The sequence below is a fragment of the Pholis gunnellus genome (assembly GCF_910591455.1).
Source record: "Pholis gunnellus genome assembly, chromosome: 3".
NCBI classification, from domain to species: Eukaryota; Metazoa; Chordata; class Actinopteri; order Perciformes; family Pholidae; genus Pholis; species Pholis gunnellus.
Genome location: NC_136529.1, coordinates 27,438,528 through 27,456,221, shown reverse-complemented (window position 1 = coordinate 27,456,221; position 17,694 = coordinate 27,438,528). Strand labels below are relative to the sequence as shown.

Below are 17,694 nucleotides of genomic sequence, written 5' to 3'. Positions count from 1 at the left end.
AGTGCTAAGTAAAGACCCACCAGCTGCTGCAGTGAATTCACACTCAGAGAGAAACACCAAAGAGAATCAGGTCAGCGGTTCCCAACCTGAGGTCCGGGTCCTCTCAGGGGTCCGCCAAAGTTCACAGAGGGTTCGCTGGGATTCCTCTGAAGTAGTCCAATTTAATTCTAATTATTGTCAAACTAATAATAACACACTTACTGGATGATTTATAGAAAAGTCAGAAGATAAAGATGTATATATATATATATGATTAAGATATATTTTATTCGTCCTCAGTCAAACATTGAGTCCACGTTCTGTGTTAAACCTGGTATTTGTGCAGCGTGTCAGATAAAGACCAGTATTAGTATTATAACATGTTTAGAATTAGATTCCACAGGTTTCTAATAACTTTAAAGTCTTTAAAAGTCATCAATCCATCAAGACACGAGATGTTTTCATGATTTAATTAAAACAGACTTAAAATCATTTAAATACTGTCTTTTACTGTTGTATTTACATTATACACTACATTATATTTATATAGTAATACAAAGTATCATTACTTCATCATAATATACTATTCTGGTGTACAGTATAGTAGTACTCTATACTAAACACACCAATAACTCACTTCACCTGCACTATTGTTAATAAGTATTGCATCGCTTGCTTTGTAATTGTTTCTTTAATTGCTTTTGTATAGTTTCTATAATCATGTCTATTCTTATTTTATATATTCCTGATAGTTTATTTATATTTATCTGTACTTATTTTTAGCGTTTTTAATTTCTCCTTTAAGGATCAATAACGGCTTTTATTATTCTATATTGTTTAATGTTCGAGATACACAGAGTTGTCACATGTTGTGCTGCTGCTCTCTGCTGGCTGCTGGTGTAACACACACTATTTCTCAACGTCATCACTGATTAAATAATAATAATAATAGTTTATGCCGCAACACAACGGTTCGATGGTTTGAAGAATCTATTCATAATTTAGCAAATCTTTTCATGAGCAGAACAAACTGTTTAATCGTGATCATCATCCAACTCAGTCAACAACATGACAAACAACACATTCAAGTATTGCAGGTTACAAACTGGCATTCACATGTTCACATGTAGTTATGGAATTTTACATATTTATTTATTGTGAATGGACTTTTTAAATTGGTCATTTTTCACATGACAATGGTTTCTTTCAGTCACAGTTCATTTGCTCCCATAAGTGTTTAAACAGTACGAACACCTGTTTCTATCTCCAGATGTGAGACCGTGAACAGATGTGGTCCCTCGTCATCATCAGCTGGTCAACTACTGATGAAGATGATGATGAAGAGGCTGCATCAGGTTAAAAACTCGCTGGAATAAACTTCACCTTTATGTCGTCATGATAATTGAGATATTTATTCATTCTTCTAGAAATGAGCGCTCTGTACCTTTAGCTATTGATCTGATATTCTTATTCAGTGATGAGACGTAATGCTCCAGAATCAGCAGCGTGAGAAATAAAAAAATATTTTCAGCGATGAAAGAAAAGACACGTCTGGTTCCAGCTGGTCAACTGTGACGATTTGCTGGTTTTCTCCTGTTTTGTATCATGAATTGAATTATTTTTGTTCTCTTTGAAAGAATAAAAACCACTGAGTCACAATGATCTTGGTCCTGCGTCATAATTCACAAGCTGTAACTTCCTAAATAAAGGAAGTCTCGTACCAAATCACCACAAACATGAGAGTCAACAGGGGTCACCAGGGGTCGTTTTTTGGTGGTTAACCCGACGATGTTTGACGGTTAAAACAAGAAGTTTAAAGAGGTGATCTTAATCTCTGGCAAACCGTGATGACGTTTAATAAAGTAAATGATTTAATAGGTTCCGCCTACAGTTACATAACACCGTGTTTCTATTCTGCCCTTCAGTGTTTAAAACGGGTGTTTAAAGACTTGCTACGTGACAGCAACACAACGCATTCGAGTTCATGTTTTATCTCGAGATCACAGAATTAAAAATATCAGCAGTGAACAGCAGCGGCAGAAGTTTATTATAGAAGATGAGTTACTTCCTAACAAGTGAATGTTGTATTCTGACGTATTTCATTTAGATGAGCTCCCCCCAGTGCATGAGAACGTATGTTAGAGTCTAACCGGTTCCTTTGGTCAGCAGGTAGACGGCAGAGATGGTGATGGCGGTGGCGGTGTAGGTGAACACGGCGTTGTAAAGAGTGTTTGTCCTGATTCGTTCTCCCAGAGTCCTCTGAGTCTCCTCCAGACGCCTCACCGCTGCCTCCGACTCCCACTGGTCCTCTCTCTCTGGTCTGACTGGTGGTTCTGGCCTCACTGGTGGTTGTGGACTCACCGGTGGTTGTGGACTCACCGGTGCCGCTAACAGCAGCTGAGCAGCCTGCGTGTCGGCCTGCTCTCTGGTCTCCAGCAGCCTCCTCACCGCCGTCAACTCCCCCTCAACTCTGCCGAGTCCTTGCTCCAGCTGTCCCAGTTGCGGCCGGAGGGACTCCAGAATGGACTCCGTCTTTTGGCTGCCGATCTGGAGGTCTCTCAGGGCCGAGAGAGGCACCGCGGGCGAGTCCGGCGCGGGAGCCCTCTTGTCCCGAAGGACGACGTCGTTCCTCTGCGCGAAGGTGTCGTTCAGCGCGACCCGGAGGCTGTCGATGAGCGTCCGGAGCTCGTCCTGCTGGGAGTGATGGTTTCCGGCCTGGACTCTCAGGGCTTCCTGCAGGCTCTCTGGACCCTTCTGGGCCTCCAGCAGGAGACTCTTCAGCTCCTACAGATGAGAGAGACGAGGATGTATCAGCTGAAACACAGATTGGTGCTCAGCGGTGTCCTGGTGACGCGCTGATTCAGATAAACTATCTGTAAACGACTAAGAGAAAGCAGTTGTGTACCTCCACAATCCAGTCAAGTTGCAGTTTACACCCAAAAGAAGAAGTAGAGTCATTTTCTCATAGACTTACATACAATAAGACTTCTATACAACCAGCAGGCGTCGCCCCCTGCTGGTCAGTAGAGAGAATGCAAGTTTTAAGAAACTTCAGCATCGGCTTCACTCGGCAGAACCGGAGGTTGCCGCCTGGTTATGGTCCAAAAAAGTGCTTTGTGAGTGACCACCAAGTATTTATCAGTTCATCATCGAGTCCAAGTGGATGTTTGTGCCAAATGTGAAAATATTCCCTCCAGATGTAGCCGAGATATCGCAATAACGAGGATGGGACGTGCGTACGGACGGACAGACGACCAGAAAACATTATAAAAAGTGTAAAAATGTATCAGTGTATCAAACAAGACGTTTCGTCTCGGTGTTGTAGATAAAGACGTTACAGTCAGTGGTGTTCCTCACCTGCAGGCGGACGCGGTTGATGTACGTGGAGCCCATGACCCCGATCAGGGCCCCGAGCACCGAGCCGATGACGGACCAGTTCTTGGTGCGCTCGGCCCTCGTCCTCTCCTTCTCGTGGCTCTCCCGGACGCCCGCCGAGAAAAGGGCGAACTTCTCCCTCTCCGAACCCTCGGAGTTCTCGTACGCTGTCCGGAGACGACGCTCCTCCTGTAGATAGAAGGGAAGGACGAACAGGAGGTTCATTATAAGTTCAACTGATCCTTTAGTACATAAACACGTACGTTATTGAACAGATCTCTCTGACTAATCACCAATACCATCACTGTAATATTAAGAATCAGACTGCAGGTGTGAGAGCGCCCTCAGTGGTTTACTTTCCTTATTTTCCATTTTTAACTGAGCTTACCTGCAGCAGTTTGTGCTCCTGCGTGGCCAGCTCCAGGTAGTGGGCCTCCTCCCTGGAGACCCGGTCCAGCCGGTCTCTGACCTCCTTCAGCCGGACCTGCAGGGCCTCCAGGCTGCCGTGAGCCTCGCGCACCATCCCTCTGGCCACCATGAACGCCGCCTCGGCCTGGAACAAACACACAAATACATAAACACAAAAACACACACACACACACACACACAAATACACACAAGGTTTCCTGCTTCTCACTGACCTCGTTGACTTTGGTCTGGGCCACGCGGACCTCGATGAGGCCGACAAACGCCTCGTACCTCCCCCACCAGTAGTTGGCTGAGCTGGTGGCCGCCTGAGCCGACCTCTGACCCCACTGCCGCCCAAACTCACCCGCATGCTGGAGGAGGGAGAGAAACAGGGCCGTGTTTTTAATTTCAGCTTGGCAGCATCAGATGATAAATGTGTTTATTACGAAATCCTTTGCAGCTCTAATGAGTCGGCGGTTGTTTCCTGTACCTGTAAGGCAGCCAGGGCGCGCTCCTTCACCACCTCGACTCCGCCCTTCCCATCAGGAGGGGTGGGGTCGGTGGGTGGGGGGGCCCCGGGTGGAGGATGAGCGCTGTAGGTTCGGACCAGAGCGACTCTGCCGGGCTGAGGTCCATGAAGAGGGAGGCGGGACAGACGGCAGGAGTCACGAGCCCGGGCGACAATCTGAGCTCCTCTGTACCTGTAACGACACGGTGATTAGGTCCGCCTCCTTAACAAGATGTTGTCAATTAGTCGTTTTATTTTCTTATTTCCAATAAACTTGTGAACACATTTCTGGTAAACACAAAACTTAAGCAGCGAGTAGAGCATCAACGACTAAGAACTTCTTCCGACTGTCGATCATCAGCTTCAGTTCTGTCTTTTAATTTAAAACCAGTCGGTCAAATGCTGCATTCCATTAACGTCGGAATTAACGTTCCAGTACAACAAGCTGGAAAACTGAATGGGGTTTGCTCCAGTCAGGTCAGCTGTTATTAAGTAATAGCAGCTGATAACAACAAGTTACGTCGTTACGAACACCGTTAACAACATGCCCACAGAGGGGAGATAAACGGTACTGTATGTGTGGCTGATTTAATGAGACACATAAGGGTTGGTGGGGTTTGTCTTGACTTCGGGCCGCGTTGAAAATTTCTGACTGGGAACTCTGAAATCCCGACTTTTCATTTCAAAGTGAATGCAGCTAAAAGTTCCGGTCTTTTCTCTCGAGCGTCGTTGAGCATAAATACCTCATTGAGGAGGGAAGCAGTCAGAAGAGCAGCTTGAAGTGTCAAAGCTTCACTTTCACTGCAGCAGCACATTCAACGCTGGAACGGACGTCTGTGAGGAAAACACGGTTCAAACATTTAAATGAGACGACTGATGAACCTTCATGTGTGAATGTTCACATCAGCCAGATGTGTGGTGTTTGTGTGACGAAGGGGTCCGACTCCTGATCCGGATCCAGCTTCTCTTATTTCAGATACAATCTCAGAAATCCAGCTGGTTTGAATTTGATTTAGATATTCAGGCTAATGCAATGACACCGATCCATTACAATCACTCTTTAGTGGAAAGTGACTCCATAGATCTACTCAAGTACTGTACTAAAGTACACTTTCTACAGCTACTCCACTAGATGTCAGAGGCAAATATTGTACTTTATACATCTAAAAGTATACAAGTACAGCTATCTATTTTAGCAATCGTGTAGTCATTTTTTAAGAAAAATATTTCCAGCTTGTCAAATGAGAAGAATTCCTTGTTTTTCCTTTAACTGAACTCATTTTAATGTATTTTTTTGGAGTGTTGGTTGGACAAAACAAACATTGTGGAGCATTCTGGGTAATTGTGATGGAAATCAATCAGCAGATGAATCCCAAATGAAAATAATCATTAGAGTTCATTAGAATTTCCAAATGAGCTGCACGTCAATTATAAAAGCAAAATACTGCTGATTACACTTTTACTTATGTAACATTTTTATTACTTTCACTTACAGAATCTATTCACAATGTGGGTCTGACTACTTCCTCCTCCTCTGTAGTTAACAAACAACACTTCTACTACTGATAAAGTAATACTCAGACAGACTGGAGGAGGAAGACGTTTACAGGGCTTAATATCAACATAATAATAATAATAAGTATAACTTAACATACATTACATTTTACTTCAAGGTTATCTGACTGTTCTTCAGCACTAAGACGATGCTAACATTTACAGATAAACAGATGTTTTTAGTTATACAAAAATAACTCTGTGACAGTTTAATTCACGTAAGTTAGAGAAATAAATATACCTGATTTCCTCAATGTTGTCGGGGCACACATGTCACATGGACGCAGTTTTTCTTTAGGCTAACTCGGGCTAACTAGTTAGCATCCTGTCAAATGAAACAGCTAAGTTTTCGTTCAGGCACATAACGGTCACACTACTTCCGGTTGAGAGTTCATTGGGGTCCTGACAGCGCGGATTAGAAAAACAGCAAGAAAAACAACCAGTTTATCTCTTTCCTTCAAACCACTGAGACCAGTTAGAAAGATGTCGGGCAGAGAAGGTGAGACGTCGTTTTTTATCTGAGTTATCATCTTTAAATATGTATGACTAAACGTCACTAAACGCGCCGCAGCGTGTGTTAACGGGTGGTTTAGCTATCGCGAGCTAAAACATGCTAAAACGTGACGATCTTTCACCAAACTACACTCAAAATATGACACATTTTGTTGTTTTTGTGAAATACACGCATAAAGAAGACACTGTTTCTAGATCACATGAGTCATTGCGATCGTCTGCGACGTTCGGCTTAATAATAATAATAACATTAATTTAGGTGACGTTTGTTCTAATGCGGTATAATAGGCTTCTGTGTGCACCGGTTTTATTTTAATTAACGTAGATCTTCTCTAAGTATAAGTACGCTGTTGTCAGATGTATCAAAGGAGCAAACAAAGACTCATTCATGTCTATTTCTATTTGAGCGAATGAACAATTTATTCTCTTTTTGTCCAAAGGAGGCAAAAAGAAACCGCTGAAGGCGCCCAAGAAACAGTCCAAGGAAATGGATGACGTAAGTGTGCTCGCAGACTGTACCATTATTTTAATTATCAGCTAATTAAAACACTGTTTATTGTGTTTACTTTACACATTGTATGTAGTCTTTAAACAATGACCATCTGCATGTCCCAGAGTCAGTGTTTGCATTCATTAATCTTCATTTCAGAGTCTGCACAGTTTCATATGTGTATTACAAATTATATCTGTGTATGTATGTATGTATGTATGTATGTGTGTATATATATATATATATATATATCAATATATATATCAATATATATATATATATATATATTGATTGACCATTATGCACCACAACGTCAAGGCAAATTTCTTGTAAAAGATAAATCCGTTTATGATTATTTAGTGATTTCAGAGGGGAGGGGGAGAGAGGGACATGAGAGACAGACAGACATGCATGCAGAGGAGAAACAGACGCAATGAGAGAGAGGGGGGGGGGGAGACGGGTACAGACAGACAGGTGCAATGAGAGGGGAGAGAGACATGCATGCAGAGAGACAGACGCATTGCGAGAGACAGACATGCATGCAGAGGAGAGAGACAGATGCAATGAGAAGGGGGGGGGGGGGAGAGAGAGAGAGACAGGTGCAATGAGAGGGGAGAGACAGGCATGCGCAATGATAGGGAGGAGAGAGACAGACATGCAGAGAGACACAGACTCAATGAGAGGGGGAGAGGAGAGAGAGAGAGAGAGACAGACTCAATGAGAGGGAAGAGACGCACAGAGACAGCCAGACAGGTCTTCAAATGTTAGCTGAGTATCTTTAAAAAAAAAATGCAGCAATGTTGCTTTTTGTTGTTTCGACTCTGGAAACGTGGGATTCTTCTTTGGAGTTTTTTTGTTATTTTTTTTAATCCTTTCATAACTAAATGTTAGTTGCGTCCCAAACTAAAGAGCAACATAAACAGGAAGTGTTGTCGTGGAGAGAGTTCAGTCAAAGGATTGTGACCGACTGTGTGTCTGCAGGATGACGTTGCCTTCAAGCAGAAGCAAAAGGACGACCAGAAGGCGATGGAAGCACTGAAGGCCAAAGCTTCAGGGAAAGGACCTCTAGGTGAGACACGAGGACACGTCACGGTGTTGCTACTTGTGTGACCAATTAAACCTCTATTATGTAATTATTCATATTAATTTATAGTCTGTTTCAGTTATAAACGACTCTCTGGAATCTACAAACTAAGAACCGAACCTGCAACATTCATTCTTCATATTAGAGGTTTTCTTACGCACACAATAATAAAACTGTTTGTTTTTCTCTCCAGGGAGCAGTGGCATCAAGAAATCGGGCAAGAAGTAAGAAGAGCAGAATGTGCCGACGATGTTTCTCTGCTGCCCGGCTTCTCTTCCTGAGTCTGACATGTTTGTTTCTGGCTGAGAAGACTCCGGTGTGCGTTTCTCTCTGTTACACCTGAACTCCGTTCAAACTAAAAACCCGCCCTGGTGTTGAGCTCCTCTAGCCAGAGAAAATGAATTAAAAGGACCAGGAATACATCTGTTCACACACCAATAATTAGAGGTTTCACGCTGTGATATTTGAAGTTCACGCACTGAACAAACATCTTCAAGCCCACGTTAGAAATGAAGGTCTGCAGTTTAAGAAACAGGAAAAGAATCATGTGAAACTTTAACACAAATCAGTTCTTGTTCCCCATTTTTTGTTGTATTGTAAGGGGAGAGAGATACTAATAAAGTTTTTTGTATTTACTGCTTATTGTTTTATTTCTGTAATTGGAAAAGAATCTAAATCAATGTTTACAATAACAAGTGATGTTTTTATTTTAAACCTCAAGTTATCAACTGTTTAGACATCGATAGTTCGCTTTGGTCAAACGTATTTTTAGGTTTTTCAGTGGCTAAAGATATAAATGAGCATTTCTAGACACTTAATTTAGAGAAATGTATTTTTTGTGAACCGTCAGTTTGTTTCAAAGGTAGTTATACATTCAATGTTTATCCTTGAGGCCAAACACGTCTTTCCTGATGACACTTCTGCAAAGAACATTGAGACTTCCCTCGAGTCCATATTCATATCTAGCTGGCATATTGAGCTCAGATATGAACAAATGTAAGAGCAGAAAGCTGAAAAGGACACTTTTATGAGCAGGAACAAAAACCATGAATAAGATGGAAGTGAACTCAGCTCACTGACACATGCAGAGTAGTTTCAGGTACAATAAGAGTTCTAAAACTCCAGCCTGCCAGAACCAACTAGAACCTGCTGCAGCCAGTTCTACTCCTCGGCCAAACCTTCTACCCGGATCCCTTTTACCACCAGCCAGACTCCAGCAGAAATATCATTTCACAATTCAGGCTTCCTGGAGGCCTTTGGTTTTTGGTAAGTGTTCCTTTTCAAACATTTTGTGAAACAATAGTTCAGAAAATTACCAAAACAGGATATTTTTTTAAAAACGGGACATTTAACAGAACACGTTAGCAGATGATGATAAAACAGTCACTTTTTGTGGAATTGTGGGTTCACATCCTGCGACCTGATGCAGTAAACATCCTGGTGTTTGACGTACTATTAGGACACGCTAAATCTTTTTCTGCCGTACTTAACGTAGTAGGTATTAAAACTCACAGCCAGTCTGTGACGAACGGGAGGATATGTCTTGGAATTACAGTAGACTGCCTCTCACAGGTCGGGATAACATCAAATAAAACGTTTCAGTCGTCGCCGGCGTTTGAAGAGTTTCACTGAAGACGCTGCGGCCTCGTCTGCTGGATTTTGGACCAAATGAGTAGTTAGTCAAGTGAAGGCACCGGCTTCATAGCGCCCAAACCTGTCGGGTCACACTTAGTTTGTGTCAAGAATCAAATATGTAGAAGAATCAGTCAAAGAATTTAAGTAACAAAATAGCCAGTTTTAATTTATTTCAACAAGACAGACAACCTGATAGCTTGATTCAGTCAAAACACGAACTGAGAAGAGTTCTATAGGTGAGGTAAGGAGGTACAGTGCACTCTAGTGGTTCTGTAGGTGGTGACGGGGTTAGAGTTTTAAAGTTCATCTCTGCGGTTCATGCTGGCTATCTTCAGCCGGAGCATCTGGATCTCCAGGCCGAGCTTCTCCTTCTTCAGCAGCAGGTTTCCTCTCTTCAGCTCCAGCAGATCCTCGTCCTCGTCAACGAGCCGCGGCAGCTTCGGCTTGTGCGGCAGTTCAAGATCTGCATGAAAAAAACCCGCATAATCCACTGAGTCCTGCAGCCATACAAGCACGGGCTAGGAATATATTCTGGGTAAATGATTTACTTTCTTGCAGAGATTAATTGCACGCTTTAAATTTGTAAAACAACAGCGAGCAGCCGGTTAGCGTAGCATAGCATAAAGCTTAGACACAGGGAAGCCTGGCTCTGGCTGCTCCAAAGCTAATTTATTACATTTATTTTGTTTAATCCCAACACAAGAAACCCAGTTAGACAGCAAATTGTCATTTTTATATCTTAACACAGATATCAGTAACTGAAAAAAGGATTCTATAAGATAGTACTGGAACCAGAAACTCAACATTTGAACAAAGGGGTAGATCTCATACATTTAGTATCTCTGCAAGGTATCTAATAAATATGAAACATGGTTCTCAACATGGCCAAACAACCATGTGATGTCCAATGAATTTGTCAGTTGTCGAGAAAAAAAAATGTAAATGCTGTTTAGTTTGTCTCTAAAATACAAATAGTTGAGTGGAGGTTTAGCATCTTTTTACTTGAACTAAATATTGATTGTGTACTTAGTGTTAATAGTAGTACATCATAAGTAAGAGTATAATTGTGCTGGTTACCATCGTCTTCGTGTGCTCTGGTAGTCGTGGACTTCAGCTCCACCTCCACAGGGTAATGGTCGCTCACCTTCAGAGCCTGAAAAACATAATTGTTTGATAAGCTAAAACATTTTCATGCTCCCCAGATGATCACGCCACCATGTGAAGAGTAATGTTTTTTATGAGCACTGGTATATTAACCACATAAACACAATTAAAATAATAAGAAGTAGATGCTGCTCCATAATAAAGGAGAAAACAAACTGCAGGTGTGATAAAAACCTTAAGGCTCGTAACAACAGCACAATAATTCATTTCAGGCCTGCCTGTTCTTCGCTGAGTCGATATGCCTTCTGGAAGTTGAAGGTTTTGGCAGAGTTCGGAACGATAGCCTGGACCATGTCATCTCCGTAAACCACTATCCTGCAGAGAGACATACAGTGTGTATTTTACTCATATTACCCAAGTTATACTTTAGGTTGTTCTTTGTTCATTAATTAATCTAGACCCACAAAACAGCAACATTTAAGCAAACAAACAAAACTTAGAAGAAAAGATTTAAAACACAACATTGAAAAGTAAATAATTTTTAAAAACAGTTACTTTTTATTTATTTCAGCCAATTTAAAGAAATAGCTTGACAGTTTTGGGAAACACTCTTTCGCTGAAACTTAAATGAAAAGATACAAATGCCAATTATATTTAAAGCTACACCGGTCAGCCAGTTGGCTTAGCTTAGCATAAAGCTAACTAAAGAGGACCTGGCTATGTTAAACCGTTTCTACTCTTTGTGCTAAGCTAAGTTAACTGCTCATAATAACTAAGAACAGTATTATTTGTTTTAAGTGGTACCCTGTGGAGCTAATTCTAATTACTGTACTTTGGACAGTAAATAGTAAATATAACATTCAAATAAACACCACTTTTGACCTGTGCGTTTGTGTGCGTACCTGTCGTATGTGTGGTCGTTTCGGTTGCTCGCCGTGGTGTCGACGTCGTCTCCGATCAGCCAGTGGAAGTTCTTGTCCATACGGATGCGGATGCCCTTCATCTCACTCCTGGAGACGTACAAGCCGTCCGCGTTGAAGTCGCCCAGGATCATCACGTTCTGGAGAACAGAGGCCCGATGTCGAGTTCAATACGTTGTTCTTTGGATGAATTATTAAAGAGTTGTACAGTTTCTGACAGGTAAAGCATTTTAACATTATTTTCACGTCTTTGCTGTCAGAAATTTGACGACTGACGCTATTATTTATAGAAAAGTGTATTATACTGTCAATTTAGGTCAGTTTGGTTGAGCTTGCATTCAGTTGCAGACGCTGGACGTTTCAGCCATTTATCCGTTACTTTAAAATATTTCACCCAATGCTACTGCTATCTTTCCATTATTTTAACTATTTCAATGACTTGTATACCAACCTATTTCAACTGTTTTTAGACAACATTGACTATTTCAACTGTTTGGCCATGACTTTCATAGAGAGCGAGAGCGAGAATTTTAATTTATGTATTTCTGCCAAATAAGTCCAGCTCCTCCATCTGTGCTACTGGAAGCCCTGTTTGTGAATCACTGAATTAGAATATGTTTTTATTGGGAAATCGGTCAGTGCATCGCAGCAGTCAGCGTATTAATCCCGTCGTGTCCTCACGTCGGTCCTCCACTTCTTCTTGACGTGCTCGAAGACATCGTAGAGCTCGTCCAACTCCTTCTCCGAGTCATCTGGTTTGGTGTGAACTGGGATCATGACCAGGTCCTTCAGCACTGTAGTGGGCACACACACACATTGATTAGAGTTACACCAAAGCTTAACCCTAAACCCAATTCCAAATCCTAAACAGGGTTAAGTCTGTCTCATACGAGTAACACACTGATGAGGGGCCTAACCAGTATCCTTTTAATATCTTGCTTTAAGTTATTTTAAATTTAGAGGACTTTTATATAATTGTACCTGTGCCCCTGAACAACCAGGATGTAGACCAACTCTTTTTTACCTGTATTGAGGCATCTGAATCGCAGGATGTAGGGATCTCTAGCGAAAACGTCTCCTCCCTCGACCTGGTCATCAAACTGGTAGGAGCCCACCAAATCAACCAAGTCATCCCTACACACACACACGTTAATGAATACATTGTATTTTGGTTATGCAGCTTCCGAATGATCAGCTGAGTAGGTTTATGTCCCTGCAATCAGAGGTATGCTTCTCTTTTGGGAATGAATTAAAAAGACCAGGATAAAGAAAAGTGTGGCAGCTCAAATGATCAGTATTCATCCGCTACTGTTCAGAGGCTTAATGTAAAGCTAACCCAGCGTTAACCACGTATGAAGATCAGGAATGTCTTTGAACCGCTGTATAGGTTCCCAACTCTGTTTATAGCTCAGCTCAGGAATCCGCTGCAGGTGAACGCTCACCTGTACAGGAACATGAACTGCTCCTTGTAGCGTGTTCGGCCCAGGCGACTGCTGATCTTCAGGGTGTAGTGATGCTTCCTGTTGACTCTAGACAGACATACAGACGTTCATATAATGTCCCCTGACACATAGCTTCAAAGTTAGATCAAACATCTTTACTTTTCTGTATCTGCTTGGCCCCATTCCACATCTAATTCAAATCTAGCATTTCTAACACACAAACACGCACAGCTGGAAAATCTGGTTCCAAACTTTGGTGATCACTTTATTTTTTTATCAACATTTTTATTTGACCAATACTTTGGTTTTTGACCAAAAATAATGAGATTCCCATCAGCCTCTGTACTTGGTGTTTAATGCTTCACACTAAACTGGTTCTGCATCGTCATTGTGAAAATGTTAGCATCCTAACATTAGTTTTTTGGCCATTTTGCCAATCATCCGCCTCATTGAGCCACTTGACTCTGTTGATCTCGACTCTTATTCGTGTTTGCTAGAAGTTACAGGAAAATGACTTCCAGATCTAATACATAGCCTGTATATACACTGTAAGAAGTGGACGTACTTGTTGTGACGTCACCTGTTGGTTTGTGGACTGCAGTTTTGAAGCCTCGAGTTCGTCATTTTGGCCGTCGCCATCTTGGCTTTTTGCAACCAGTAAACGGAAGTTACCATATTAGTCAATCACCGTGTAGCCCCGCCCTAAAGCATCCCCTGCTTTATGGTCTGTGTGACTCTAAATGGACCATCATTTACTAAATGAACATCATGCTGTGTTGAAGAAGACTTGAAACTAGAGATTGAGACCATAAACTCATGTTTACAATGTTTACTGAGGTAATAAATCAAGAGAGAAGTAGAGTCATTTTCTCATAGACTTCTATACAACCAGAGGAGTCGCCCCCTGCTGGTCATTGGAGAGAATGCAGGTTTAAGGCACTGTTGCCGTCTGATATAATAATAATAAAAATACAGAAAGAAAGCTGGTGCTCACTTGTTGAGTGCATCCAGGAAGGTTTTTACAGAATCTCCACTGATGTCCACCACCTCCAGGATCACAATGATGTCGTATCGAGACACGACCTGGGGGGGGGGGGGGGGGGGGGGGGGGGGAAGGTAACAGGTGACCGTGTGGAAAGTCCTTTCTTGTGTTTGTAAAATGTTTCTGTGTGTGTATTTACACTGGTCATAGTTACCTTAATCAGGATATTGAGGACATCTGGGTCTGACACTTTGTTCCTTCCAAACTTCTGGATGTTAAACGATGCTATCTTCATGATTGCTGCACAGAAAACATAAAAAAAGCGAGACAGACAGAGAAGGGAGATGTTATCGGCACTTCTGTCTCTTTGTTTCTGAACATGCACAGGCATGTGTGGAATTACTCTGCATGTGTGCGCGCGCGCGTGTACGCGCTTTAATAGCAGCTGCGTCACTGGCGTCTCACTCATTCAACTCGCTGAGGTTCAGGTAACAAAATACACATTGTAGAGACAGAAAAAAGGCTTGTTTTTAGTATAAGTACAAGCTATAAAGATTAAATACTGTTGGGACCAAGTTTCACAAGTCTGACTTCATACAGCAGTGTGTTTTTAATCTATTTCTTCAGGGAAGTAACAAAAAAAACATGAAAACAAAAAAACATGATGTTGATTTAATTACATCCATAAATTGTAAAGTATTAACTGAAACACACGTCAGATACAATGAAAATACACGGTTATCAACTATCAACTATTATTATGGCTACAACCGATTAGGTTTAAATTTGTTCTACCAGGAAAAGAATAATAAACAGAAGAGAAACATCTGTAGAGCTGGAACGATGACAGAAAATGTATTTTGATTATTCAAATCATTTTTTAAGCAACACTGACAAAACTATTTTAAGTTCCAGCCTCTTAAAGTGGAATATTTATTTGAGTTTAGGAGCGTTTCCTTTTGGACAAAACAAGCAATTGTAACATGAACATGACAGATTCATATAGAATGAAAACAATAGATATAAAAGAAAACATCCACATAAACATACTGTATGTATACATTAGTAGTAGCGGAGCTTTTTAAATCTCACGTTATCAGTTTTTTGCTAAAAAGTCCACGTTAACAGCGTTAGTGAATGAAATAGCTGCCTCATAGAAGAGATCAATCCTTCAACATAAATCATTTAATAGAATAAACTCATTAAAATGACTTTGTTTTACAACATCACCAGCCAGGCAGCAGCACGTCCACATACAGCATTACGCAACAACAGCCGGGGGACAATGTCTCACCACAGGAAGTTATTGGGATATAAATGTAATGTAATTAAGGGTTTTGACTTGTAATCAGTGCTGTCAGTCAAAGAGGACAAAGCTCTTTTAGTAGATCACACACACAGCCGGCAGCACGCAGTAAACTATCAGCTGTCCGGTTAGTTTTTAAACAGCTGTGACATCGACTGTGTTCGAGTCATCGTGGCTGAATGTGGAGCTGGAGACACCGACTGTAGCTGAGCTCAGAGGAGGTTTACAGTACTTTACCAAGATTTATACACTTAATTAATTCATTAACTGCAACTACGCTTAAGTACTTTTATGAACTGGTAAATATCTTATTGGTACCTGATTCATACAATTAAATGACTGTAAATCACCAGCTGTGTTTCAATTATTCTTTATCATGATTACATTATAAGGAAGTCCTGTAATAAATGGATTAGCTTTAAGATTATTCTTCAGATCTACTAAGAATAACAAACAGAAGATGGATAAATTAAGAGAAACATTAATATAGAAACGCTAAAAACGATTAGAAGGAAATTCTATTTAATAATTTAAGCCAAAAAGGTATCTGGTAATATTTGCAGTTTTTTCACTTTAGGCTCCGGGAAACAAGCATTTTACATGATTCTCTGACATGTTATCGTACGTATTCAACTGTTCCCGCAGAGGAACATGAGAATAGAGTTTAACTGGTCGTTGTGGTTCGACAGGTGCTTAACCTCTAAATCCTTTGTAAAGTGTTGTGGAGGTTGTACAACTTGTCATGTTATTCAGCCAGGCGCTCAGTGGAGCGGAACACAAACACACACACACACACACACACACACACACACACACACACACACACACACACACACACACACACACACACACACACACACACACACACACACACACACACACACACACACACACACACACTTTGGTTTCTTCAGAACACATGATGACGTCTTTGAAAACACTGCGATCAGACATCGGTGTTGCAATTGAAGTTTCTACCTGCTGGTGACATCCTGTCTGCTCTCACTATAAAACCCACAAGTTCCTTTACTGCAGTAAAAGTACTAAAACCACACTGTGAGAAATACTCCACTACAAGTCCTGAATTCAAAACCTTAAGTAAAAGTACGAAGTTTTAAGTATGAAAAGAATACGTACTCATTGTGCAGGAAAATGTTCCCATGTCAGTGTTTTAATATAACTGCAGCATTAATGTGTATGTTGCATGTTAACTCCTTTGTATCCTGTTGGCTATTCGTTCTACAGTAATGCGTCATATTCTTTATCATAGTCACATGTTCCTGTGAGAACCACGCATCTCTAAAAAGAGAAACAGCCTGTTTTCAGCTTTGAGACGACGCATCTTCCAGCTGATCCAAGAGGCTTTTTAAAGAGTTTATTTAGTTTAAGGAGTCGGAGGATTTTCTCAACACAAAAGGAAACACTTCATCCTTCAGTTTATCACAAACATTCACTTTTTACTGGACAGGAAGGAAATAATGTAATCTGAAAAGTAACTAAAGCGGTTAGACAAATGCTCAAGTAAAGCAGAAGTACCTCAAATGTGTACACAAGTAGTACTCTAGTAAATGTGTGCTTACTGCTTATGCTTGTCTGTGTTTACAGTCACTTTACTTTTACGTAGTCGGTTGTTCTATTGTAGTTTCAGCATGTTTAACTGAAGGGTTTGAGTAATGAAAACATGAAACAAAGTGAACTCCTGGTTCCTCACGTCTGCGCTACCTGTTGATTTACGGCCTACAGATGTTTCATTGTCTAAATGACGTGTAAAGCCTCTCAAGTATTCAGCTGAGCGTGAGAGAAAAAACAAAAACAAGTTGTTTCTCACCTGCAGGACGAGGAGACTCTGCTGTGACCCTTTTAGATCCGATTTGTTTATAATAATAAGGATTAAATAAAGTGAAGCAAGAGGAAAGGAAACCTCATGGACTTCACAGTGAAAAGCTCTTCGATCTAAAGCCACTGCAGAGGAGGTAAAGCATTTCATATAAGGTGAACACAGGCAACGTGATTGGTTGAAAGCCAACCAATAGCAGAAGCTGGAATGAGAAAGAGAGAAAACAAAACAAGTGTCCCGCCCTTCAGATGTTTTCATGTTGTGTGTAAAAAAAAAAAAAAAAAAAAAAAATGTGTGCGTGTGTGAGTGAGTGAGTGAGAGAGAGAAGATTTCATCTGGTCTTCATTATCTATAAAAAAACAAAAGAAACCAGAAGTAAAATGCACTAAAATGTGTGTGAGACGACGTTTGCCTCATCTTTGTGGCTCAGCAGAGATACGTGCGATATTACTGTTTGTGTAGCGGCCCTACATTCACATAAACCTAATGTGATATAATAAATGCTTGAATGGTGTTTTAGGTCGTCAAAGCGCACATTTAATAAGAAAAATACTGAA

General features: G+C 41.1%; 3 protein-coding genes across 3 annotated transcripts; 1 reads left to right on the top strand and 2 right to left on the bottom strand.

The window, feature by feature from the left end:
* Nucleotides 1–1,002: 1,002 nt before the first annotated feature.
* On the bottom strand, nucleotides 1,003–6,170 carry ccdc51 (coiled-coil domain containing 51). Its single transcript, XM_079156861.1, has 7 exons — nucleotides 6,066–6,170; nucleotides 5,014–5,104; nucleotides 4,253–4,463; nucleotides 3,996–4,133; nucleotides 3,743–3,907; nucleotides 3,337–3,543; nucleotides 1,003–2,763 (listed from the first exon to the last, which is right to left on the bottom strand). Exons 2-7 carry the CDS (start codon nucleotides 5,016–5,018, stop codon nucleotides 2,125–2,127), a joined length of 1,365 nt encoding a protein of 454 aa, XP_079012987.1. The 5' UTR covers nucleotides 5,019–5,104; nucleotides 6,066–6,170; the 3' UTR covers nucleotides 1,003–2,124.
* A 21-nt stretch (nucleotides 6,171–6,191) lies between these two features.
* Nucleotides 6,192–8,547, top strand: tma7 (translation machinery associated 7 homolog). The gene is made up of 4 exons (XM_079184896.1): nucleotides 6,192–6,323; nucleotides 6,778–6,833; nucleotides 7,809–7,896; nucleotides 8,105–8,547. Exons 1-4 carry the CDS (start codon nucleotides 6,308–6,310, stop codon nucleotides 8,137–8,139), a joined length of 195 nt encoding a protein of 64 aa, XP_079041022.1. The 5' UTR covers nucleotides 6,192–6,307; the 3' UTR covers nucleotides 8,140–8,547.
* A 1,150-nt stretch (nucleotides 8,548–9,697) lies between these two features.
* dnase1l4.1 (deoxyribonuclease 1 like 4, tandem duplicate 1) lies at nucleotides 9,698–17,253 on the bottom strand. The gene is made up of 10 exons (XM_079184664.1): nucleotides 17,129–17,253; nucleotides 14,209–14,294; nucleotides 14,007–14,095; nucleotides 13,013–13,099; nucleotides 12,595–12,704; nucleotides 12,252–12,364; nucleotides 11,553–11,710; nucleotides 10,929–11,025; nucleotides 10,624–10,699; nucleotides 9,698–10,009 (listed from the first exon to the last, which is right to left on the bottom strand). Exons 2-10 carry the CDS (start codon nucleotides 14,287–14,289, stop codon nucleotides 9,843–9,845), a joined length of 978 nt encoding a protein of 325 aa, XP_079040790.1. The 5' UTR covers nucleotides 14,290–14,294; nucleotides 17,129–17,253; the 3' UTR covers nucleotides 9,698–9,842.
* Nucleotides 17,254–17,694: the final 441 nt, after the last annotated feature.

Coding starts and splice junctions, on each gene's coding strand:
- dnase1l4.1 (XM_079184664.1), bottom strand. CDS start 14,289: ATGAAGATAGCATCGTTTAACATCCAGAAGTTTGGAAGGAACAAAGTG. Junction 10,700..10,928: donor ATCGACTCAGCGAAGAACAG/GCAGGCCTGAAA, acceptor TATGTTTTTCAG/GCTCTGAAGGTGAGCGACCA. Junction 10,010..10,623: donor CAGAGCACACGAAGACGATG/GTAACCAGCACA, acceptor TTTTTCATGCAG/ATCTTGAACTGCCGCACAAG.
- ccdc51 (XM_079156861.1), bottom strand. Junction 4,134..4,252: donor GCGCCCTGGCTGCCTTACAG/GTACAGGAAACA, acceptor TCCCTCCTCCAG/CATGCGGGTGAGTTTGGGCG. Junction 3,908..3,995: donor CCCAGACCAAAGTCAACGAG/GTCAGTGAGAAG, acceptor TGTTTGTTCCAG/GCCGAGGCGGCGTTCATGGT.
- tma7 (XM_079184896.1), top strand. Junction 6,834..7,808: donor AGTCCAAGGAAATGGATGAC/GTAAGTGTGCTC, acceptor GTGTGTCTGCAG/GATGACGTTGCCTTCAAGCA. Junction 7,897..8,104: donor TTCAGGGAAAGGACCTCTAG/GTGAGACACGAG, acceptor TTTTCTCTCCAG/GGAGCAGTGGCATCAAGAAA.